The sequence below is a fragment of the Mustelus asterias genome, chromosome X (assembly GCF_964213995.1).
Source record: "Mustelus asterias chromosome X, sMusAst1.hap1.1, whole genome shotgun sequence".
Taxonomy (NCBI): domain Eukaryota; kingdom Metazoa; phylum Chordata; class Chondrichthyes; order Carcharhiniformes; family Triakidae; genus Mustelus; species Mustelus asterias.
This window is the reverse complement of record NC_135834.1, coordinates 8,339,048-8,366,000: the sequence shown is the minus strand read 5'-3', so window position 1 is coordinate 8,366,000 and position 26,953 is coordinate 8,339,048. Positions and strand designations below refer to the sequence as shown.

Here is a 26,953-nt window from a genome sequence, read left to right as displayed (position 1 = left end):
ACCCAACTCCCCCTGTACTGACACTGTACCACCCAACTCCCCCTGTACTGACACTGTCCCACCCAACTCCCCCTGTACTGACACTGTCCCACCCAACTCCCCCTGTACTGACACTGTCCCACCCAACTCCCCCTGTACTGACACTGTCCCACCCAACTCCCCCTGTACTGACACTGTACCACCCAACTCCCCCTGTACTGACACTGTCCCACCCAACTCCCCCTGTACTGACACTGTACCACCCAACTCCCCCTGTACTGACACTGTACCACCCAACTCCCCCTGTACTGACACTGTACCACCCGACTCCCCCTGTACTGACACTGTCCCACCCAACTCCCCCTGTACTGACACTGTCCCACCCAACTCCCCCTGTACTGACACTGTCCCACCCAACTCCCCCTGTACTGACACTGTCCCACCCAACTCCCCCTGTACTGACACTGTCCCACCCAACTCCCCCTGTACTGACACTGTCCCACCCAACTCCCCCTGTACTGACACTGTACCACCCAACTCCCCCTGTACTGACACTGTCCCACCCAACTCCCCCTGTACTGACACTGTACCACCCAACTCCCCCTGTACTGACACTGCCACCCAACTCCCCCTGTACTGACACCGTACCACCCGACTCCCCCTGTACTGACACTGTCCCACCCAACTCCCCCTGTACTGACACTGCCACCCAACTCCCCCTGTACTGACACTGTCCCACCCAACTCCCCCTGTACTGACACTGTCCCACCCAACTCCCCCTGTACTGACACTGTCCCACCCAACTCCCCCTGTACTGACACTGTCCCACCCAACTCCCCCAGTACTGACACTGTCCCACCCAACTCCCCCTGTACTGACACTGCCACCCAACTCCCCCTGTACTGACACTGTCCCACCCAACTCCCCCTGTACTGACACTGTCCCACCCAACTCCCCCTGTACTGACACTGTACCACCCAACTCCCCCTGTACTGACACTGCCACCCAACTCCCCCTGTACTGACACTGTCCCACCCAACTCCCCCTGTACTGACACTGTCCCACCCAACTCCCCCTGTACTGACACTGTCCCACCCAACTCCCCCTGTACTGACACTGCCACCCAACTCCCCCTGTACTGACACTGTCCCACCCAACTCCCCCTGTACTGACATTGCCCCACCCAACTCCCCCTGTACTGACACTGTCCCACCCAACTCCCCCTGTACTGACACTGTCCCACCCAACTCCCCCTGTACTGACACTGTACCACCCAACTCCCCCTGTACTGACACCGTACCACCCAACTCCCCCTGTACTGACACTGTCCCACCCAACTCCCCCTGTACTGACACTGCCACCCAACTCCCCCTGTACTGACACTGTCCCACCCAACTCCCCCTGTACTGACACCGTACCACCCAACTCCCCCTGTACTGATACTGTACCACCCAACTCCCCCTGTACTGACACTGCCACCCAACTCCCCCTGTACTGACACTGTACCACCCAACTCCCCCTGTACTGACACTGTACCACCCAACTCCCCCTGTACTGACACCGTACCACCCAACTCCCCCTGTACTGACACTGTACCACCCAACTCCCCCTGTACTGACACTGCCACCCAACTCCCCCTGTACTGACACGGTACCACCCAACTCCCCCTGTACTGACACTGTACCACCCAACTCCCCCTGTACTGACACCGTACCACCCAACTCCCCCTGTACTGACACTGTACCACCCAACTCCCCCTGTACTGACACTGCCACCCAACTCCCCCTGTACTGACACTGTACCACCCAACTCCCCCTGTACTGACACTGTACCACCCAACTCCCCCTGTACTGACACTGTACCACCCAACTCCCCCTGTACTGACACTGTACCACCCAACTCCTCCTGTACTGACACTGCCACCCAACTCCCCCTGTACTCACACTGTACCACCCAACTCCCCCTGTACTGACACCGTACCACCCAACTCCCCCTGTACTGACACTGTACCACCCAACTCTCCCTGTACTGACACCGTGCCACCCAACTCCCCCTGTACTGACACTGTACCACCCAACTCCCCCTGTACTGACACTGCCACCCAACTCCCCCTGTACTGACACTGTACCACCCAACTCCCCCTGTACTGACACTGCCACCCAACTCCCCCTGTACTGACACTGTACCACCCAACTCCCCCTGTACTGACACCGTACCACCCAACTCCTCCTGTACTGACACTGCCACCCAACTCCCCCTGTACTGACACTGTACCACCCAACTCCCCCTGTACTGACACTGTACCACCCAACTCCCCCTGTACTGACACTGTACCACCCAACTCCCCCTGTACTGACACTGTACCACCCAACTCCCCCTGTACTGACACTGTACAACACAACTCCCCCTGTACTGACACTGTACCACCCAACTCCCCCTGTACTGACACTGTACCACCCAACTCCCCCTGTACTGACACTGTACCACCCAACTCCCCCTGTACTGACACTGTACCACCCAACTCCCCCTGTACTGACACTGTACCACCCAACTCCCCCTGTACTGACACTGTACCACCCAACTCCCCCTGTACTGACACTGTACCACCCAACTCCCCCTGTACTGACACTGTACAACACAACTCCCCCTGTACTGACACTGTACCACCCAACTCCCCCTGTACTGACACTGTACCACCCAACTCCCCCTGTACTGACACTGTACCACCCAACTCGCCCTGTACTGACACTGTACAACACAACTCCCCCTGTACTGACACTGCCACCGAACTCCCCCTGTACTGACACTGTACCACCCAACTCCCCCTGTGCTGACACTGTACCACCCAACTCCCCCTGTACTGACCCTGTACCACCCAACTCCCCCTGTACTGACACCGTACCACCCGACTCCCCCTGTACTGACACTGTCCCACCCAACTCCCCCTGTACTGACACTGTACCACCCAACTCCCCCTGTACTGACACTGTACCACCCAACTCCCCCTGTACTGACACCGTACCACCCAACTCCCCCTGTACTGACACTGTACCACCCAACTCCCCCTGTACTGACACTGCCACCCAACTCGCCCTGTACTGACACTGTACCACCCAACTCCCCCTGTACTCACACTACCACCCAGCTGTACCATGCAACTCCTGGGTTGACACTGTACCATGTAATACCTGATGTGGTGACACAGTACCATTAGCTCCTGTCGTGACACTGTACCCTGTAACACCTGTAGTGAGACTGTACCCTGTAACTCCTGTAGTGACACTGTACCCTGTAACTCATGTAGTGAGACTGTACCCTGTAACTCCTGTAGTGAGACTGTACCCTGTAACTCCTGTAGTGACACTGTACCCTGTAACTCATGTAGTGAGACTGTACCCTGTAACTCCTGTAGTGAGACTGTACCCTGTAACTCCTGTAGTGAGACTGTACCCTGTAACTCCTGTAGTGAGACTGTACCCTGTAACCCCTGTAGTGAGACTGTACCCTGTAACTCCTGTAGTGAGACTGTACCCTGTAATCCCTGCAGTGACACTGTACCCTGTAACTCCTGCAGTGACACTGTACCCTGTAACCCCTGTAGTGACACCGTACCCTGTAACCCCTGTAGTGACTCTCTACCCTGTAACTCCTGCACTGACACTGTACCCTGTAACCCCTGTAGTGACACTGTACCCTGTAACCCCTGTAGTGACACTGTACCCTGTAACCCCTGTAGTGACACTGTACCCTGTAACCCCTGTAGTGACACTGTACCCTGTAACTCCTGGAGTGACACTGTACCCTGTAACTCCTGTAGTGACACTGTACCCTGTAACCCCTGTAGTGACACTGTACCCTGTAGTGACACTGTACCCTGCAACCCCTGTAGTGACACTGTACCCTGTAACTCCTGGAGTGACACAGTACACTGTAACTCCTGGAGTGACACTGTACCCTGTAACCCCTGTAGTGACATTGTACCCTGTAGTGACACTGTACCCTGCAACCTCTGTAGTGACACTGTACCCTGTAACTCCTGGAGTGACACTGTACCCTGTAACTCCTGGAGTGACACTGTACCATGTAACCTTCGCCACTATGGTGAACTTGAAAGCACTGCTAACTCCGGTGGAACTCTCACACCTGAGTCAGTAGGTCGCGGGTATCACTCCAGAGACAAAAATACAGCTTGATACTTCAATGCAGCACTGAGGGAGTGCTGCACTGTCAAGAGGTGTCAGACGAGATGTTAAACTGAGGTCCCATCTACCTCCCAAGTGGATGTCAAAGATCCTATGGCGCTACTTCGACGGAGAGTTGCGGAGCTCTCGTGAAGAGTCCTGGCCAATGTTTACCCTTCAATCACTGTCGCGAAAAACAGAGTCGCGGGCTCATGACCGCTTTGCCGTTTGTGGGACCTTGCTGTGCGCCGATTCTCTGCCGCGCCTCCGATGCGTCATCAGTGACCCCACTTCCAAAAACACTTCTGTGAGGCACTTTGGGATGTCGCAAGGTGTGATACAAATCCTTTTCCTGCGCGGTCACTGCGTCCCAGCGCCATCGGAACGAAAGGCAGCAGATTTCCTGCGGCGGATATTTTTGCCAGGAGCAGGAAGCTGTTCGGAGGGAAACGTGCGTCTGATTTTGTGTCAACGTGCCAGGGGAGGGAAACCTCCTCCCCGCCAGGCCACACCGACACTATGGGTGCCACCCAGGACACCCTGGTCGTGTGTGGGCAGGTGGGGGAGGGGGGGGGAGAGGGGGTGGGGGGCGCAAGGCTCTAGGCTGTTTGCAGATGTGATTTCAGGACATGCAGTTTGTCAGGAGGACTTATCATCGCCACGTGCGGAGTGACTTTGAAAGGTGCCTCTCTCGGAACTGTGCTTGCGTAAGTGGAACAGAATCGTGCCTGGGCCACAAACAGCTGATTCAGTCACTACTGCCCGAATGAGAAACATCATTCATCACAGCACCAGCCACAGGGAAAACATGTTCAAACATAAATCCAGACTGTGTCAGCAAAGATGTGTCATTATACATTGTGTACAGAAATAACCTACCTTGTGAAATGCATTATTTCGATGCAGATTACATAATGGCACTATCACAGAATCCTGACAGCGCAGAAGCGGCCGGTCGAGTCTGCTCCGACTCTTACACAGGCTTACATAATCCCACATATTTACCCCGCTAATCCCCCTAACCTGTACATCTTTGGACACTAAGGGGCAACTTAACATGGCCAATCCACCTAACCTACACATCTTTGGACACTAAGGGGCAATTTAGCATGGCCAATCCACCCAACCTGCACATCTTTGGACACTAAGGGGCAATTTAGCGTGGCCAATCCACCTAACCTGCACATCTTTGGACACTAAGGGGCAATTTAGCATGGCCAATCCACCTAACCTACACATCTTTGTACACTAAGGGGCAACTTAACATGGCCAATCCACCTAACCTACACATCTTTGGACAATAAGGGGCAACTTAACGTGGCCAATCCACCTAACCTACACATCTTTGGACAATAAGGGGCAATTTAGCATGGCCAATCCACCTAACCTGCACATCTTTGGACACTAAGGGGTAATTTAGCATGGCCAATCCACCTAACCTGCACATCTTTGGACACTAAGGGGCAATTTAGCATGGCCAATCCACCTAACCTACACATCTTTGGACACGAAGGGGCAATTTAGCATGGCCAATCAGCCTAACCTACACATCTTTGGACACTAAGGGACAATTTAGCATGGCCAACCCACCTAACCTGCACATCTTTGGACAATAAGGGGCAATTTAACATTGCCAATTCACCTAACCCACACATCTTTGTTTTTCTTTGAAAGGGTTCCCAACACCCATCTTCTCTGAGCAGTTGGGATTATTAGCCACAAAAATATTGGGAGATGACGTGGAAAAAAGCTGTTCCCCTGGGTTGAGATGGGAAGTCATGTGATTAAATTGCCACAGCTACAGCCAATCAGCGTTGGCAAACCTCGGGCCTGCTTCAAGGAGCTCTTCGCCTTTTTCCCCCGTCTTTATTCTTCGATGGGATGTGTGCGCATCACTGGCATGTACCAGCATTTATTGCCCACCCCTCATTACCCTCGAACTGAGTGGCTTGCTAAGCCATTTTAAAGAGTACTTTTGGCTTCAGAGTCAATTTTTTTTTAATTCATTCGTGGGACATGGGCGTCGCTGGCTGGGCCAGCATTTATTGCCCATTCCTAGTGGCCCGAGGGCAGTTGCGAGTCAACCACATTGCTGTGGCTCTGGAGTCACATGTAGGCCAGACCGGGTAAGGACGGCAGATTTCCTTCCCGAAAGGACATTAGTGAACCAGATGGGTTTTTCCGACAATGGTTTCATCAGTAGATTCTTAATTCCAGATATTTTTTATTGAATTCAAATTCCACCATCTGCCGTGGTGGGATTCGAACCCGGGTCCCCAGAACATTCGCTGAGTTTCTGGATTAATACTCCAGCAATAATACCACTAGGCCATTGGCTCCCCACGTAGGCCAGACCATGTTCAGGATAACTAAATTTCCTTCAACCAGATGGGTCTGGCCAAAAATTCACCGTCACAGAGATCGCCTTTCAATTCCAGATTTCATTTATTGAATTTAAATTCCTCCCCTTGGGAAGGCGGGATTTGAACCCACGGCCTCCATTAGCCTAGGCCTCTGGATTACCAGCCCGGTGACATTTCCACTGCGCCACCATCTCTCACTCAAGTGGCACACCAGAGGGTATGGCCAGAAGGCAGCAACTCTGCAGATTGGGGCCAGATTTGCCTTCAGAACCCGAACAGAATGATTCGAATCTCTGCAAACACGTTTATGAAGGGTTGCCCTTTGAACAGAAGGACAGCTGAGCAACAAGGAGCGAGGAACAATTTGCCCACTGATTCACGGCTAAGTGAAAAGCCACACTAAATCCACTTTTTTTTGGAAAGCTCTCGGTTTTCCCAGGGACATTTTTGAGGGACAAGAATGCAAATTGTCATTTGCTTTCCCGCACCCAGCCAAGGACTGAGAACACTTCATCAGAAGTAGGGGAAGCTATCAAACCCTTCACATTTTGATTCAAGATGCCCTCACAGCCAGCATGGGACAACAAACCAACACGTGCAGTGAGCAAGAAAGCTTCATTTTTTAAATGTCGTGAAACAGAATCGCCGGCGCTCACCCTCCTGGTCCAGCATTGCTACAATGTGAAATTTTTCATCCTTGCTTTCAAATACCTCCTCATCCCCTCCCTATCTCTGTAACCTCCTCCAGCCCCTACATCCCTCCCTATCTCTGTAACCTCCTCCAGCCCCCTACACCCCCTCTCTATCTCGATAACCTTCTCCAGCCCCTACACCCCTCCCTATCTCTGTAACCTCCTCCAGCCCCTACACCCCCTCCCTATCTCTGTAACCTCCTCCAGCCCCCTACACCCCCTCTCTATCTCGATAACCTTCTCCAGCCCCTACACCCCTCCCTATCTCTGTAACCTCCTCCAGCCCCTACACCCCTCCCTATCTCTGTAACCTCCTCCAGCCCCTACACCCCCTCCCTATCTCTGTAACCTCCTCCAGCCCCTACACCCCCTCCCTATTTCTGAAACCTCCCCCAGCCTCTACACTCCCTCCCTATCTCTGTAACCTCCTCCAGCTCCTACACCCCCTCCCTATCTCTGTAACCTCCTCCAGCCCCCTACACCCCATCCCTATCTCTGTAACCTTGTCCTCCAGCCCCTACACCTCCCAATCTCTGTAACCTCCTCCAGCCCCTACACCCCTCCCTATCTCTGTAACCCCCTCCAGCCTCCTACATCCCCTCCCTATCTCTGTCACTTCTTCCAGTCCCTACAACCCTCCCTATCTCTGTAACCTCCTCCAGCCCCTACACCCCCTCCCTATCTCTGTAACCTCCTCCAGCCCCCTACACCCCATCCCTGTCTCTGTAACCTTCTCCTCCAGCCCCTACACCTCCCAATCTCTGTAACCTCCTCCAGCCCCTACACCCCTCCCTATCTCTGTAACCCCCTCCAGCCCCTACACCCCTCCCTATCTCTGTCACTCCTTCCAGTCCCTACAACCCTCCCTATTTCTGTAACCTCCTCCAGCCCCACAACGCTCCCTATCTCTGTAACCTTCTACAGTCCCTACACTCCCTCCCTATCTCTGCAACCTCCTCCAGCCCCCACGCCCCCTCCCTATCTCCGTAATATCCTCCAGCCCCACACACCTCCCTATCTCTGTAACCCCCTCCAGTCCCATAATCCTCCCAGATCTCTGCATTCCTCGAATTCCAGCCTCTCGGGGATCCCTGATTTTAATCGTTCCGCCATTGGCGGCCGTGCCTTCAGCTGTCTGGGCCCCAAGCTCTGGAATTCCCTCCCTAAACCTCTCTGCCCCTCTCTACCTCACTCTCCCCTTTTAAGACACAACTTAAAACCGACCTCTTTGACCAAGCTTTTGGTCACCTGTCGTAATATCTCCTTTTGTGGCTTGGTGTTATGTTTTGGTTGCTCCTGTGAAGCACCTTAGGCATGTCTTACTGAGTTAAAGGTGCTATAGAAATGCAGGATGTTGCACGGTGGCACAGTGGTTAGCAATGCTGCCTCACAGCACCAGGGATGTCCAAAGATGTGCAGGTTAGGTGGATTGGCCATGCTAAATTGCCCCTTAGTGTCCCAAAGATGTGCAGGTTAGGTGGATTGGCCATGCTAAATTGCCCCTTAGTGTCCAAAGATGTGCAGGTTAGGTGAATTGGCCATGCTAAATTGCCCCTTAGTGTCCAAAGATGTGCAGGTTAGGTGAATTGGCCACGCTAAATTGCCCCTTAGTGTCCAAAGATGTGCAGGTTAGGTGGATTGGCCATGCTAAATTGTTCCTTAGTGTCCAAAGATGTGCAGGTTAGGTGGATTGGCCATGCTAAATTGCCCCTTAGTGTCCAAAGATGTGTAGGTTAGGTGGATTGGCCATGCTAAATTGTTCCTTAGTGTCCAAAGATGTGTGGGTTAGGTGAATTGGCCACGCTAAATTGCCCCTTAGTGTCCAAAGGTGTGCAGGTTAGGTGGATTGGCCATGCTAAATTGCCCCTTAGTGTCCAAAGATGTGTAGGTTAGGTGGATTGACCATGCTAAATGTGTGGGGTTACGGGGATAGGCCAGGGTGTGCATCTGGATAAGACATTCTTTCAGAGAGTCGATGCGGGCTCGATGGGCTGAATGGCCTCCTTCTGCACTGGAGGGATTCTATGATTGTTGAATGGAACGAGCGCCCAGCGATACGAGGCTGAATGGAGAAAAGTCAGGGGCGAAATATCACAGCCAACACATATAGTAAAACATGCGCGGCAGATACAAACTTCCCAATTGGAAACCCTTCCCCTCCAGGAGGTCTATGTACACACACAGCAGGCACTTTGCAGCAAGGTCATACAAACAACACTGCATCATCTGTTTGCGTGACGCTGCTTGAGGAATGGGTTGGGATGGCCCTCCCTCCTGCTCATCTCCACAATGGGGTGTTAAAGATTTTTAAACGTCTAATTTATTAGTGTCACGAGTAAGGCTTACATTAACACTGCAATGAAGTTACTGTGAAAAATCCCCGAGTCGCCACATTCCTGTTCGGGTACACTGAGGGAGAATTTAGCACGGCCAATGCTAAATGATGATGCGATAAGGCAAGAATTAGGGGGCATAAGATGGGAAAGGCAGGGAAAGGCACTAATGAAAAGTGGAACTTTTTCAAGGAACAAATACTGGGTGTCCTTGATAGGTATGTCCCTGTCAGGCAGGGAGGAAATGGCCGAGTGAGGGAACCATGGTTCACGAAAGAGGTGGAATGTCTTGTGAAAAGGAAGAGGGAAGCTTATGTAGGGATGAGGAAACAGGGTTCAGATGGCTCGATTGAGGGTTACAAGTTAGCAAGGAATGAGCTGAAAAAGGGGCTTAGGAGAGCTAGGAGGGGACATGAGAAGTCCTTGGCGGGTCGGATCAAGGAAAACCCCAAGGCTTTTTACTCTGATGTGAGGAATAAAAGAATGACCAGGGTGAGGTTAGGGCTGGTCAAGGACAGTAGTGGGAACTTGTGTCTGGAGTCAGTAGAGATAGGCGAGGTGATGAATGAATACTTTTCTTCAGTGTTCACCAAGGAGAGGGGCCATGTTTTTGAGGAAGAGAAGGTGTTACAGGCTAATAGGCTGGAGGAAATAGATGTTCGGAGGGAGGATGTACTGGCAGTTTTGAATAACTGAAGGTCGGTAAGTCCCCTGTGCCTGATGAAATATATCCTAGGATTCTTTGGGAGGCAAGGGATGAGATTGCAGAGCTTTTGGCTTTGATCTTTGGGTCCTCACTGTCCACGGGGATGGTGCCAGAGGACTGGAGAGTGGCGAATGTTGTTCCTCTGTTTAAGAAAGGGAATAGAAATGACCCTGGTAATTATAGACCGGTTAGTCTTACTTCGGTGGTTGGTAAATTGATGGAAAAGGTCCTGAGGGATGGGATTTACGACCATTTAGAAAGATGCGGATTAATCCGGGATAGTCAGCACGGATTCGTGAAGGGCAAGTCGTGCCTCACAAATTTGATAGAATTTTTTGAGGAGGTAACTGTGTTGATGAAGGTAGGGCAGTTGATGTCATATACATGGATTTTAGTAAGGCGTTTGATAAGGTCCCCCATGGTTGGCTTATGATGAAAGTAAGGAGGTGTGGGATAGAGGGAAAGTTGGCAGATTGGATAGGTAATTGGCTATCTGATCGAAGACAGAGGGTGGTGGTGGATGGAAAATTTTCGGATTGGAGGCAGGTTGCTAGCGGAGTGCCACAGGGATCAGTGCTTGGTCCTCTGCTCTTTGTGATTTTTATTAATGACTTAGAGGAGGGGGCTGAAGGGTGGATCAGTAAATTTGCTGATGACACCAAGATTGGTGGAGTAGTGGATGAGGTGGAGGGCTGTTGTAGGCTGCAAAGAGACATAGATAGGATGCAAAGCTGGGCTGAAAAATGGCAAATGGAGTTTAACCCTGATAAATATGAGGTGATTCATTTTGGTAGGACTAATTTAAATGTGGATTACAGGGTCAAAGGTAGGGTTCTGAAGACTGTGGAGGAACAGAGATATCTTGGGGTCCATATCCACAGATCTCTAAAGGTTGCCAGTCAAGTGGATAGAGCTGTGAAGAAGGCATATAGTGTGTTAGCTTTTATTAACAGGGGGTTGGAGTTTAAGAGCCGTGAGGTTATGCTGCAACTGTACAGGACCTTGGTGAGATCACATTTGGAATATTGTGTGCAGTTCTGGTCACCTCACTATAAGAAGGATGTGGAAGCGCTGGAAAGAGTGCAGAGGAGATTTACCAGGATGCTGCCTGGGTTGGAGGGTAGGTCTTATGAGGAAAGGTTGAGGGAGCTAGGGCTGTTCTCTCTGGAGCGGAGGAGGCTGAGGGGAGACTTAATAGAGGTTTATAAAATGATGAAGGGGATAGATAGAGTGAACGTTCAAAGACTATTTCCTCGGGTGGATGGAGCTATTACAAGGGGGCATAACTATAGGGTTCATGGTGGGAGATATAGGAAGGATATCAGAGGTAGGTTCTTTACGCAGAGAGTGGTTGGGGTGTGGAATGGACTGCCTGCAGTGACAGTGGAGTCAGACACTTTAGGAACATTTAAACGGTTATTGGATAGGCACATGGAGCACACCAGGATGATAGGGAGTGGGATAGCTTGATCTTGGTTTCGGATAAAGCTCGGCACAACATCGTGGGCCGAAGGGCCTGTTCTGTGCTGTACTGTTCTATGTCTATGTCTAATGCACCCTAACCAGCACGTCTTTCCGACTGTGGGAGGAAACCGGAGCGCCCGGAGGAAACCCACGCAGACACGGGGAGAACGTACAGACTCCGCACAGACAGTGACCCGAGCTGGGGATCGAACCCGGGTCCCTGGTGCTGTGAGGCAGCAGTGCTAATCACTGTGCTACCGTGCTGCCCCTTAGTGTCCAAAGATGTGTCGGTTAGGTGGATTGGTCATGCCACATTGCCCCTTAGTGTCCAAAGATGTGCAGGTTTGGTGGATTGGCCATGCTAAATTGTCCCTTAGTGTCCAAAGATGTGCAGGTTTGGTGGATTGGCCATGCTAAATTGTCCCTTGGTGTCCAAAGATGTGCAGATTGGGTGGATTGGCCATTCTACGCCCTCCTTGGGAAAGGCAAGGGTGGGGTGGGGGGGGGGGGTGGGTAGGGGGGGCTCAGTTAAATGTCTGACATGAAAGCGGGCAGCTCCGAGGGCACTCTTTCTCGACGCCAATCGGCCTTGTGCTCCAGCGCGGGGCTTGAACCCACGACGTTGCTGTGGGAGCCACACTGACCCCAAACACAAGCCGCAAAGGGGAGGGGCACGGGCTGTGTAAAGCAGGGCCTGCGGGAAGGGTGCCGATGGGGTATCTGGGCTCAGCTGTGATGCACACTGCAGTTGAACAGTGTGGGGGAGGGGGCGGGGGTGGGGAGATGGGAACACACTCCAACCTCCAGGAAGAGGAGGAGGGAATAATGAGGAACAAACGCTCGGAAGAATCAGACAATGTAGATTGAAAAAAAAGCTCCCAAATGTTCTGGGCGTAAGTGTTTGGGGACCCGGCCTTACACAGATGTGGGCTGAGTTAAAGGAGTGACGTCAGCAAGCAGTTTTCACAGAGAAGGGCAAAGTGTCACAGTCGCATTGAGTGAAACATTTTTCCCCTGCTTGCTGCGTTCAATTGGCCACACAAAGCAGTGTCTCCGTGTGTGATACAAAGAGGCTACACAGAGCTTCTCAGGCTAAAGGCCTGATTAAAAACACGGTGCCATCAACACATTCCAGCCCGTGCGCCAGGGAATAAGGCTCTTTAAAGCGAGCCGATTTTTGCAAGCTGAAAGAGTTGCAGATGAAGCCTGCCTGTGTTAACCCCTGCGATGACAGCATTACTGCTGGCCTGCTTGTTATAAAGCCCAACTGTCCCCCCCTCAAACACTGGAAGTACCCCATCCCCGGATTACGGGACTAAAGGGAAATTCCTACTTCCTCTGGCCTTTCCAGCAAACATCATAGAATCCCTACGGTGCAGAAGAATGCACCAGCCACAATCCCAGCCACGCATTATCCCACATATTTATCCTGCTAATCCCCCTGACACTAGAGTCAACTTATCATAGCCAATCCCCCTAACCCGCACATCTTTGGACACTAAGGGGCAATTTAGCATGGCCAATCCACCTAACCTATGCATCTTTGGACACTAAGGGGCAATTTAGCATGGACAATCCCCCTAACCTGCACATCTTTGGACACTAAGGGGCAATTTACCATGGCCAATCAACCTAACCGGCACATCTTTGGACACTAAGGGGCAATTTACCATGGCCAATCCACCTAACCTGCACATCTTTGGACACTAAGGGGCAATTTACCATGGCCAATCTACCTAACCTGCACATCTTTGGACACTAAGGGGCAATTTACCATGGCCAATCCACCTAACCCGCACATCTTTGGACACTAAGGGGCAATTTACCATGGCCAATGGTCTTGGTCCCTCCATGTCGACACTATAATTAAGAAAGCCCCACCAACGCCTCTACTTTCTCAGAAGACTAAGGAAATTTGGCATGTCAGCTACGACTCTCACCAACTTTTACAGATGCACCATAGGAAGCATTCTTTCTGGTTGTATCACAGCTTGGTCTGGCTCCTGCTCTGCCCAAGACCGCAAGAAACTACAAAGGTTCGTGAATGTAGCCCAGTCCATCACATAAACCAGCCTCCTATCCATTGACTCTGTCTACACTTCCTGCTGCCTCGGCAAAGGAGCCGGCATAATCAAGGACCCCACGCACCCCGGACATTCTCTCTTCCACCTTCTTCCTTCGGGAAAAAGATACAAAAGTCTGAGTTCACATACCAACCGATTCAAGAACAGCTTCTTCCCTGCTGCTGTCAGACTTTTGAATGGACCTACCTCGCATTAAGTTGATCTTTCTCCACACCCTAGCTGTGACTGTAACACTACATTCTGCACCCTCTCCCTTCCTTCTCTATGAACGGTATGCTTTGTCTGTATACCGCGCAAGAAACAATACTTTTCGCTGTATGTTAATACATGTGACAATAATAAATCAAATCAAATCAAATCAAATCAATCCACCTAACCTGCACATCTTTGGAGTGTGGGAGGAAACCGGAGCACCCGGAGGAAACCCATGCAGACACGGGGAGAATGTGCAAACTCCACAGAGACAGTGACCCGAGCCGGGAATCGAACCCGGGTCCCTGGCGCTGTGAGGCTGCAGTGCTAACCGCTGTGCCACCGTGCCGCATGTAGGCCCCACGCATGCAGGATGCAATGAGAAAGCTCGGGTGTAAAGTTACGGCCAGGTTACAGGCAAGGAGGAGGCCATTTGGCCCATCACGCCCATGGCTAGTCCCGGGCCTCTCCCCGCTTTGAGATGCTAGTCGGCCATCACGTCAAACCTCACGCTGGCTGCTGGGCCCTGTGTTCTGTCATGGTGTTGCTGCCATTTGGACTTCTCCAACCCGAATTGCCACCTCACTTCCCCTTAATCGCAAGCCTCCCTTTGACCTTTGCCCCTTCTCCGCTCCCACCCTACCCCATCGAGTGACCCTGATGTTTTTTTTAATTCATTCGTGGGACATGGGCGTCGCTGGTTGGGCCAGTATTTATTGCCCATCCCTAGTTGCCCTTGAACTGAGTGTCTTGCGAGGCCCATTTTAGAGGGCAGTTGAGAGTCAACCACATTGCTGTGGCTCTGGAGTCAGGTGTAGGCCAGACTGGGTAAGGACGGCACATTTCCTTCCCTAAAGTGAACCAGATGGGTTTTTCCGACAATGGTTTCACGATCGTCAGTCGATTCTTAATTCCAGATTTTTTTTTTGGATTCAAATTCCACCATCTGCCGTGGCGGGATTCGAACTCAGGTCCCCAGAACATTAGCTGAGCTTCTGAATTAATATTCGAGTGATAATGCCACTCGGCCCTTCACACGAGTGCCGTGATGTGCGTTCTCTTTAACTCAGCCTTCCTATTCTTGTTGTAAAGTCTGAAGGCTGAGGACTTGAATCCCACTCCCGCGGGCGCTATTTCGGAGAAGCGCGAAGGAGGTCTCCTCGGTATCCTGGCCAACATTTCTCCCGTGATCAAAGACTGATTATCGGGTCATTTATTCATAAGCTCTTTCTGGGATCTTGCTGTGCACTGATTGGCTACCACGCTTCCCCCCCTTTACAGCAGTAACTAGGCCTCAGAAATTACTTCACTGGTTGCAAAGCCTTTTGTCCTGAGAGGTGCGATACAATTGTAAATCCCTTTTCTCTGAACATATATAGAATCCCAACAGTGCAGAAGGAGGCCATTCGGCCCAACGAGTCTGCACCCAGCATCCATTGGGAACTGCCATTGAGTTTGTAAAGCTCAATTTGCAAGCAGCCATGTTTCGGCGTCTCGATGCCAACTGGCCACTAAACATTGCGCGCAGCTGCGTGTGGGCCCAGACCCACCCCAGCGCCATCAAGAGGCCCCTCCGGATTCAGTCGGCATCCTGCTAGGATCGGCCAGCTCACCAGGGCAACAAAGGGACCAGGCAACCAGGGATTGAGGGTTGATTCCTCTACCATGGGCTGGCCAAGGCTGGCACCAACTGGCGTCACCCAGAGAAAGGTCTAACCCAACCATGGGGCACAGGGGGAAAATACCGCAGCTACTTAGCACTGCTGTAGGAGAGAGGGCGGAAACCATTGACACTGCCGCGAACACATTTGCCTGTTCCGAATTGGGTTCAAGACCCAAAATCTCCCCCCCCCCACCGTCGAGACCATTTTAATCTGCTTTAAATCTGTGTATTCTTTGGGCAGAATGGAACAGATTTCTTCCACCAGCCTCATCCTGTTTCGGGTCGTTTTGAAGCAGGCAGCTGTAATTGCGTCCGAAACAGCCAAAGATCGGTCACAAAACCCGCGCGACGGAGCTGCTCTTAAAGCGGAAGTTTTTCTACGCACAAAACAAAAAACTCTGGGTCAGAAGCTTCCTCAGTGGCAAACACACCAAGACTGAGATGCGGTGAACAGGAAAATCCAAGCTTTGATCGCTGACTTGAGCCAGGGTAGCAAAGCTCAGGCAGTGGTGGGGACACAACTGGTGCGAGAGTGATGTATCGGAGTGTGTGTGCTTGCGTCTGTGTGCGTGTTTGTATACGTGCGTGTGCATGCATTGTCATGAAGTTGAGTTTGCAAAGTGTGGTCCCTTTAAAAGCTAGTTTTGTGTCGGTGCTTGGACGTTTAAAATGCAGGGGCACACAGGGTACACAGACTGCAACATTTGTATCGAGGAACAAGCATCAGGGTTGGCGTGGTAACAGGCTTTTGAATTTTGACAGCCTATCAGTTTAAAAAAGACACTCAGCTATCAGGCACCTATAAAACTTGCATTTGGCTGTTGTTGACAACATCAGGCCAATCCTGGTGTAGGAAAATTGATCAGGTCATCAGGGTTATAACTCAACTGTAGGCCTGCAGTTCAACTGAAGAGCTGCCACCTCTCAACACCTAGAGAGGGGAAGAGCAGCTCCCTGCCAGCTTAGAATATCTCTTAAGAGGACTCTCCATCTATCTAACGAAGGGTACCAAAATCAGAAAGAGCTTACAGACAGCGGAATAGACAGAAGGACTCCCAAAGGTTCTCCAAAGCCAAGACACCGAGTTGTATATTTTTTGAGAATGACTAATTTCTGTTATTTTATCATTTTTTGGTGATGAATGATCCTTGTCTTTATTTGAACAGTATTCCAGTAGAACCTTACTTTAATTTATATGTTACTTGTTTAGTTAAAGTTCCCGGGGTTAAATAAATAACTTGTTAATTATTCACTTAAAGTGAGTGTCAGGTCTTTCTGTTCATGACCCTCTAAACGTTAATGAAGAACAGTTCACACCTTCCCAAACACTTTCAACAGATTACGAAGCGAGGTGATCCTCTTTGGTGGGATTCGGTGTGGCATCTCAAAATGCGATTAATCTCTACACCATATATGTGTTCGTGTGTGTGTGTACACATGTATGTATGCATTTTTGTGTATTTTTGTCTCCGGGAAGGATAAGGTATTGGAGGTGTTGGCAGCCTTCAAAGTGGATAAGTCTCCAGGTCCAGATGTATTGTGTCCCAGGCTGCTGTGGGGGGCAAGGGAGGAGATTGCAGGGACTCTGACCCAAATTTTTAATCCCTCTCTGGCCACGGGGGAGTTCACAGTAAGAAGTCTCACAACACCAGGTTAAAGTCCAACAGGTTTATTTGGTAGCAAACACCATAAGCTTTCGGAGCGCTGCTCCTTCGTCAGATGGAGTGGAAATCTGACGAAGGAGCAGCGCTCCGAAAGCTTATGGTGTTTGCTACCAAATAAACCTGTTGGACTTTAACCTGGTGTTGTGAGACTTCTTACTGTGCCCACCCCAGTCCAACGCCGGCATCTCCACATCACGGGGGGGGTTGTCAGAGGATTGGAGAACAGCTAATGTGGTTCTGCTATTTAAGAAGGGTTGTACAGATAAACCAGGGAACTACAGACCAGTGAGTCTCACGTCAACGGGAAGGAATGTATTGGAGAAACTTCTGAAGGAGAGAATCCACTATCTCCACTTGCAGAGGCAAGGTTTAAACAGGGATAGTCAGCATGGCTTTGTCAAAGGGAGGTCATGCCTAACAAATTTGATTGAATTTTTTGAGAATGCGACCAGGTGTGTAGATAAGTGTAGATAAGAGTAGTGCAGTCGATGTAGTTTATATGGATTTCAGCAAAGCCTTTGACAAGGCCCCACATGGGAGACTGATAAAGAAGGTAAATACGCATGTATACAGGGTAATTTGATAAAGTGGATTCAAAATTGGCTCAGTTGTAGGAGAGAGGGTGATGACAGAAGGTTGCTTTAGCAACTGGAAGCCAGTGTCCCGTGACGTGGGAGGGTGGAGGCAGGTTGCCTCACATCCTTTAAAAAGTACCTGGATGAGCACTTGGCATGTTCAGGGCTATGGGCCAAGTGCTGGTAAATGGGATTAGGTGGGAAGTCAGGTATTTCCAATGTGTCGGTGCGGACTCGATGGGCCGAGGGGTATCTTCTGCACTGTGTTACTCTATGATTCTATGTACTCATGTGTTTATTTGAGCATTTGTATGCATGTCTGTATCTGTACATCTGTGTGGGCATGTATGTCCACGAGTTTGCATGCATTCATATGTGCGTATTTGTGTGAGTCTGTATTTGTGTGTTTGTATATGCATGGTGTGGACAGAATTTGCCTGGGCTCTAATCGTCCTCCCCTAATCACCTCACCCCCCCCTCCCCCACCCTGCCTTCCCATCATGGTTGAATAGTGCATCAACATTGAATGCAAGGGAGTCAAAGGTTATCAGAGTTAGATGGGGACTGTGGACAATCAGATCAGCCATGATCTTATTGAATGGCGGAACAGGCTTGAGGGGCCAACTCATACTCCCAGTTCATGTTTTTGTATATTACGCATGACGACTGGCCACTCTCTAACACGTATCAGACGCCAGTGAGCAACTCCGAGCAAGACTCAGGGCCTTCAGGCCAAAGGAACGGGGGAAAACTAACACGTCTCGGGCGAAAACTTTGCCGAAAAGTGGAACCGACTTCAGCGAGTCACACTGTCAGGAATTAAGAGGCTGGTGCGCTCACAGTAATGGCTGCCGCGATACCCTCCCCTCCCGGTAAGAAAGTGGCGGGGTGGGATTATCCAGCTCCTCGGTGGCATGTTTTCCGGTCGCCATTGGCCGGATCGTCCAGTCCCGCCGACGTCTACTCCGTTTGGTGCGGCACGCCCTGCCCTGCCGCTGGAGAACCCGCCGCCAGGGGTCGTCTTCGACGGGACTGGAAAGTCCCGCTGGCGGAAAGGGCGGGAAGGACTGGAAAATCCTGCCCAGTGGGGAAAAAACATCCCAGTAAAACTGGGAAATGAGAATACTGGCCCTTTTTTTTCCCGATTGGGTAACATGTATATTCGCACCCCGTATGTGTTTGTGAACATATTTTCACACTGGTGTAATGTAGTCTGGTTGGCCTAGCAGTCGGAGCATTTAATTCACATTCCACCCTGCCAAGTCTGGCTGTCAGGCCTTCCTGACATTTACGTGTGCCAACCTTAGTTACAATGGATTTTCTGTTAGAAGCCTTGCCAACTCTCATTCATTTTAAGGAACAGCCTGGCTTCACCCTGGCATCCCTCAACCTTGAACAGGCCCCGCATCGAGGTTTGAACTCTGACCTACATGGAATGGTCGCAGCCCAAAAGGAGGCCGTTCAACCCATCCTGCCTGCGCCAAACACCTTTCCCCAGATCCCGGCAGACATGTCCCTGTGGTCAAATGCTCGAAGGACTACGATTGGATGAGCAGGCTTCAGGTCACCGATGGGAGACATTGACAGCAACATCGTCAAGAGGACTTTTATCATAGAATCCCTACAGTGCCATTCGGCCCATCGAGTCTGCACCGACCACAATCCCACCCAGGCCCTATTCCCGTAACCCTACATATTTACCCTGCTGGTCCCCCTGACATTAGGGTTAATTTAGCATGGCCAATCCACCTAACCTGCACATCTTTGGACACGAAGGGGCAATTTAGCATGGCCAATCCATCTAACCGACATATCTTTGGACACGAAGGGGCAATTTAGCATGGCCAATCCACCTAACCTGCACATCTTTGGACACTAAGTAGCAATTTAGCATGGCCAATCCACCTAACCTACACATCTTTGGACACTAAGGGACAATTTAGCATGGCCAATCCACCTAACCTGCACATCTTTGGACACTAAGTAGCAATTTAGCATGGCCAATCCACCTAACCTACACATCTTTGGACACTAAGGGGCAATTTAGCATGGCCAATCCACCTAACCTACACATCTTTGGACACTAAGGGGCAATTTAGCATGGCCAATCCACCGAACCTACACATCTTTGGACACTAAGGGGAAATTTAGCATGGCCAATCCACCTAACCTACACACCTTTGGAGACTAAGGGGCAATTTAGCACGGCCAATCCACCTAACCTGCACATCTTTGGACACTAAGGGGCAATTTAGCATGGCCAATCCACCAAACCTGCACATCTGTGGAGTGTGGGAAGAAACCGGAGCACCCGGAGAAAACCCATGCAGACACGGGGAGAACGTGCAAACTCCACACAGTTACCCGAGGCCGGAATTGAACCCAGGTCCCTGGCGCTGTGAGGCAGCAGTGCTCACCACTGTGCCACCCTGCCGCCATTCAGTCCCAGAGTCATTTGGCACAGAAGGAGGCCATTCGCCTCCTCGACTTTGTACCCGCTTTCTGCAGAGCAACCCAGTCAGATCCATCCCCCACCCCGTTCTAACCCCTAGCCCCTGCAGGTTGAAGAGTGCCACCCCACTGAGCTATAGCAAAGGGGGGGGGGGACCAATTGAATCACTCTTTCAGAGAGCTGGCAACAGTGCGATGAGCTGGCTGGCCTCCTTCTGTCCATGAATTCCCATTTATGTTGCTCCCAATCAAAGGTTGCCAGCTCCCACAGCGGATGTGGCGGAGTGGGACTTGAATCCAGAACACCACTGACCCTAAGGGTGAGAGTGCGACTCCCTGAGTCCAGAGGGGTGCCGGATCCCCACTCAAAAGGGCAGGTCCCTGCCTCAAATTAGACTCAACTGCCCCCCGCAAGGGACCATGGGAGTTTCTCAGCTCTGCAGAAGTTTCAACCTGGGCACTCAGCTAACGAGCGCCACTTTACAGGAGTCCATTTGGGAAGGCAGTGGGAAGGCAAACAGCCCATTCAGTTCAAAGCAATCCCCCTGCAGCTCAATGGATTAACTTTGTTACCACAACACCCAGAGAAGTTACACTGGCATCGAATTCCAGACAAAGTCCAGCACAAAACCAGGCCATTCAGCCCCACTGGTCCATGCCAGCGCTTCTGCTCCACCTTCCTTTCCTTTTCACCTCCTCCACAAATCCTTCGTCTCCATTCTCCCTCAGGCACTCATCCAGCATTCCCGCCCATCCCAAATTCTCCCACGCTCTGGGGAAAGAACTTTCCCGATTGGACTTTTTGGTGATGATCTCAGAATCGTAGAATCCCTACAGTGCAGAAGGAGGCCATTTAGCACGGCCAATCCCCCTAACCTGCACATCTTTGGGCACTAATGGGCAATTTAGCATGGCCAATCCACCTAACCTGCACATCTTTGGACACTAAGAGGCAATTTAGCATGGCCAATCCACCTAACCTACACATCTTTGGGCACTAAGGGGCAATTTAGCATGGCCAATCCACCTAACCTGCACATCTTTGGACACTAAGAGGCAATTTAGCATGGCCAATCCACCTAACCTACACATCTTTGGACACTAAGGGGCAATTTAGCATGGCCAATCCACCTAACCTGCACATCTTTGGACACTAAGGGGCAATTTAGCATGGCCAATCCACCTAACCTACACATCTTTGGAATGTGGGAGGAAACCGGAGCACCCGGAGGAAACCCAGGCAGACACGGGGAGAATGTGCAAGCTCCACACAGACAGTGACCCGAGGCCGGAATTGAACCCGGGTCCCTGGTGCTGTGAGGTAGCAGTGCTAACCACTGTGCCACCGTGCCGCCCAATTCTATTCATGACGCCTAGTTTTAGACAGTCCCACATCTTCTCTCGGTTTATTTGACTGAAGGGGAGACGGTGGCGTAATGGCATTGTCACTGGGCTGACGCTCTGGGGGACCTGGGTTCGAATCCCACCATGGCAGATGGTGAAAATTGAATTCAATAAAAAAAATCTGGAGTTAAAAGATTGTTATTCAAAACCTGGTTCACAAATGTCCCTTTGAGGGGTGGAAGTCTGGATCACATGTGACTCCAGATCACCAGCAATGTGGAGAGGCTGACTCTGAACTACCCTTTGAAATGCTCAAGGGTAAGTAGGAAGTAGGGAAGGGCAATAAATGCCGGCCCGATGAAGTGTGCATCTTGTAGATGGTACACACGGCTGCTACTGAGCGTCGGTGGTGGAGGGAGTGAATGTTTGTGGATGGGGGGCCAATCAAGCGGGGCTGCTTTGTCCTGGATGGTGTTGAGCTTCTTGAATGTTGTTGGAGCCGCACCATCCAGGCAAGTGGGTAGTATTCCATCACACTCAGAGCTGGAGATACGACACAAATCCCTCCCTAACAGCACTGTGGGTGTACCTACACCACATGGACTGACTGATGTCCAATAACAATCCTGGAACTCCCTCCCTAACAGCACTGTGGGTGTACCTACACCACATGGACTGACTGATGTCCAATAACAGGAACAGGAGGGAACAGAAGCAACATTTTAGCATCCTTGGGGTTACCATTGTCCAGAAACTCAACTGGACTCACCACATAAACACAGTGGCTACAAGAGCAGGTCAGAGGCTGGGAATCCTGCGGTGAGTAACTCACCTCCTGACTCCCCAAAGCCTGTCCACCATCTACAAGGCACAAGTCAGGAGTGTGATGGAATACTCCCCACTTGCCTGGATGGTGCAGCTCCAACAACACTCAAGAAGCTCAACACCATCCAGGACAAAGCAGCCCCGCTTGATTGGCCCCCCATCCACAAACATTCACTCCCTCCACCACCGACGCTCAGTAGCAGCAGTGTGTACCATCTACAAGATGCACTGCAGCAACTCACCAAGGCTCCTTAGACAGCACCTTCCAAACCCACAACCACTTCCATCTAGAAGGACAAGAGCAGCAGATACCTGGGAACACCACCACCTGCAAGTTCCCCTCCAAGCCACTCACCATCCTGACTGGGAAATATATCACCGTTCCTTCACTGTCGCTGGGTCAAAATCCTGGAACTCCCTCCCTAACAGCATTGTGGGCGTCCCTACACCACATGGACTGACTGATGTCCAATAACAATCCTGGAACTCCCTCCCTAACAGCACTGTGGGTGTACCTACACCACATGGACTGACTGATGTCCAATAACAATCCTGGAACTCCCTGTCTAACAGCACTCTGGGTGTACCTACACCACCTGGACTGACTGATGTCCAATAACAATCCTGGAACTCCCTCCCTAACAGCACTGTGGGTGTACCTACACCACATGGACTGACTGATGTCCAATAGCAATCCTGGAACTCCCTCCCTAACAGCACTGTGGGTGTACCTACACCACATGGACTGACTGATGTCCAATAACAATCCTGGAACTCCCTCCCTAACAGCACTGTGGGTGTACCTACACCACATGGACTGACTGATGTCCAATAACAATCCTGGAACTCCCTCCCTAACAGCACTGTGGGTGTACCTACACCACATGGACTGACTGATGTCCAATAACAATCCTGGAACTCCCTCCCTAACAGCACTGTGGGTGTACCTACACCACATGGACTGACTGATGTCCAATAACAATCCTGGAACTCCCTCCCTAACAGCACTGTGGATGTACCTACACCACATGGACTGACTGATGTCCAATAACAATCCTGGAACTCCCTCCCTAACAGCACTGTGGGTGTACCTACACCACAGGGACTGCAGTGATTCAAGGTGGCAGCTCACCACCACCTTCTCAAGGGGCAACTAGGGATGGGCAATAAATGCTGGGCCCAGCCAGCGACGCCCACATCCCACTGATGTCCAATAATAAACGGAACATCAGGCTGTAAATGGTTCTGAGTGCATTTAAGTGTTTCCAAAGTTGAACTGAGAACTGGTTACAGCATGAGGTGATGGCTATGTTCTTTAATTAGCTCAAGGTCCTTGCAGTTCCAGAATAGATTCTGCTGGAGACTGTGCTGAATCTGTATGTGAACTGAATATTTCTGATTGCACTGTTAGGCTGCAACAAACATAAAATAAGATGTTTTTCCCCCAAAATACACGACCAGCCGATGTGTGGAGAAATGCACTTTTGATTTGCAGTGTCCTGCCCATCGGGACACGGGCTTTGTAACATCAGAGACGGATACAAGGGAGGGCAGGAACTCGGAGTTCAATTCCCACAGGAACTCTGGGTTCAATTCCCACTTCACGACCTGATGGCCATGGAGTCACAAAGATATACAGCACGGAAACAGGCCCTTCGTCCATGCCGATCAGATTTCATACAACCCCTACACTGCGGAAGGAGGCCATTCAGCCCATCACGTCTGCACCGATCACACCACCCAGGCCCTATCCCCATAACCCCATGCATTTACCCTAGCTGATTCCCCTGACACTCAGGGATAATTTAGCATGGCCAATCCACCTAATCCGCACATCTTCGGACTGTGGGAGGAAACCGGAGCACCCGGAGGAAACCCACGCAGACATGGGGAGAACGTGCAAACTCCACACAGTCACCCGAGGCCAGAATCGAACCCGTGTCCCTGGCTCTGTGAGGCAGCAGTGCTAACCACTGCGCTACCGTGCCGCCTGGTTCCTAAACTGAACTAGTCCCATTTGCCTGCGTTTGGCCCATATCCCTCTCAACCTTTCCCATCCAGGCATATTGGCAGATATTACAGGCTGATAATCGACTGGTTTGGCCACGTTATGAACACACAGAGAGGCCGTGGGGTGCAGGTACATAACTTCCTTGAACGAGGCATCACAGGTAGAGAGGATGGTGAAGAAGGCGCTTGGCACACTGCTTCAAATGTCCTTTAACATATTGTCATTGTCCCCGCCTCTACCACCTCCTCTGGCAGCTTATTCCATACACACACCACCCTCTGTGTGAAAAAGTTGCCCCTCGGGTCCCCTTTCCCCTCTCACCTTTAACGTACACCCTCTAGTTTTGGACTCCCCTACCCTGGGGAAAAGAGCGTGGCTTATTCACCTTATCGACGCCCCTCATGATTTTATAAACCTCTATTATACCACCCCTCATCCTCCAACGCTCCAGGGAAAAAAGTCCCAGCCTATCCAGCCTCTCCTTATAATTCAAACCTTCCAGTTCCGCTAACATCCTTGTCAATCTTTTCTTACATCCTTTTCAGTTTAATAACATCCTTCCTATAGCAGGTTGACCAGAATTGTACTCCAAATGTGGCCTTACCAATGTCTTGTACAGTTGTAACATAACATCCCAACTCCTGAACTCAGTGCAGGTTAGGTGGATTGGCCATGCTAAATTGCCCCTGAGTGTCCAAAGGTGTGCAGGTTAGGTGGACTAGCCAGGCTAAATTGCCCCTGAGTGTCCAAAGGTGTGCAGGTTAGGTGGACTAGCCAGGCTAAATTGCCCCTTAGTGTCCAAAGATGTCTGGGTTAGGTGGATTATGATGTGGAGATGCCGGCGTTGGACTGGGGTAAACACAGTAAGAAGTTTAACAACACCAGGTTAAAGTCCAACAGGTTTATTTGGTAGCAAAAGCCACACAAGCTTTCGAGGCTCTAAGCCCCTTCTTCAGGTGAGTGGGAATTCTGTTCACAAACAGAATTTATAAAGACACAGACTCAATTTACATGAATAATGGTTGGAATGCAAATACTTACAACTAATCCAGTCTTTAAGAAACAAAACAATGGGAGTGGAGAGAGCATCAAGACAGGCTAAAAAGATGTGTATTGTCTCCAGACAAGACAGCCAGTGAAACTCTGCAGGTCCACATGCCTGGATGGGAAAGGTTTAGAGGGATATGGGCCAAATGCAGGCAAATGGGACTAGTTCAGTTTAGGAACCAGGCGGCACGGTAGCGCAGTTGCGTGGACCTGCAGAGTTTCACTGGCTGTCTTGTCTGGAGACAATACACATCTTTTTAGCCTGTCTTGATGCTCTCTCCACTCCCATTGTTTTGTTTCTTAAGGACTGGATTAGTTGTAAGTATTCGCATTCCAACCATTATTCATGTAAATTGAGTCTGTGTCTTTATAAATTCTGTTTGTGAACAGAATTCCCACTCACCTGAAGAAGGGGCTTCGAGCCTCGAAAGCTTGTGTGGCTTTTGCTACCAAATAAACCTGTTGGACTTTAACCTGGTGTTGTTAAACTTCTTAGGTGGATTAGCCATGCTGAGTTGCCCCTTAGTATCCAAATGTGTGTAGGTTAGATGGATTGGCCATGCTAAATTGCCCCTTAGTGTCCAAAGATGTGTGAGTTAGGTGGATTAGCCAGGCTAAATTGCCCCTTAGTATCCAAAGATGTGTAGGTTCGATGGATTGGCCATGCTAAATTTCCCCTTAGTGTCCAAAGATGTGTAGGTTAGATGGATTGGCCATGCTAAATTTCCCCTTAGTGTCCAAAGATGTATAGGTTAGGTGGATTGGCCATGCTAAATTGCCCCTTAGTATCCAAATAATTATTTGGCCATTGTTACGCCATTCACAAACCCTTCCATTACTCAATCACTCTGTGACAAGCTCCTGAAAATCGGACCTCCATTTGCCCTTTTACCAGTCTGACCCCTCTCGTCCAGCACACGTGGTATAATGTAACGTCATTTTTCACATTCATTCTGTCTGCTTCTTGCGAATCCCTCCTTCACAGTCCTTTCAACCAATCCAAAGCCCTTCCCAGGATTTATCCGAAGGCTGTTGCTGGCCTTGCTTACTGGCTTGAACTCAGTGAGGCCTAATTTCAGTCAGGCCTGGGGCCTAGCTGTCCCAGCACATGGTCTGTTCCCTGTTCACAGGGCAAGTCCATGAGCAATTTGCAGCAGGGAACCATACCCAGGACCCCAGACCGATTGCCCCTGAGTGAGAGAATAAGATATAAGAGTCGTGGTGTTCACCCCTGTACGAGAAGAGATTTCTTCAGGGACATATACTGTTACTAAGCAAAACAGATCGGAATAGTACTGCCGGGCATACCACAGAGCCACGTTAACCACACAATGATACAAAGAATTACTCGCAGTTGTACGCATGAGCAACAGAAGCCT

At 50.7% G+C, this 26,953-nt stretch overlaps 1 protein-coding gene across 1 annotated transcript in view; it reads right to left on the bottom strand.

The window, feature by feature from the left end:
• The window catches only part of LOC144481837 (RNA-binding motif, single-stranded-interacting protein 3-like), a 144,217-nt gene extending 123,126 nt beyond the window's left edge, over positions 1-21,091 (bottom strand). The window contains exons 1-2 of the mRNA XM_078200990.1: positions 21,024-21,091; positions 18,757-18,973 (exon numbers count right to left, since the gene is read on the bottom strand). Coding sequence (XP_078057116.1) covers positions 18,757-18,973; positions 21,024-21,091 — 285 coding nt within the window. The remainder of the gene's footprint in view (positions 1-18,756; positions 18,974-21,023) is intronic.
• Positions 21,092-26,953: the final 5,862 nt, after the last annotated feature.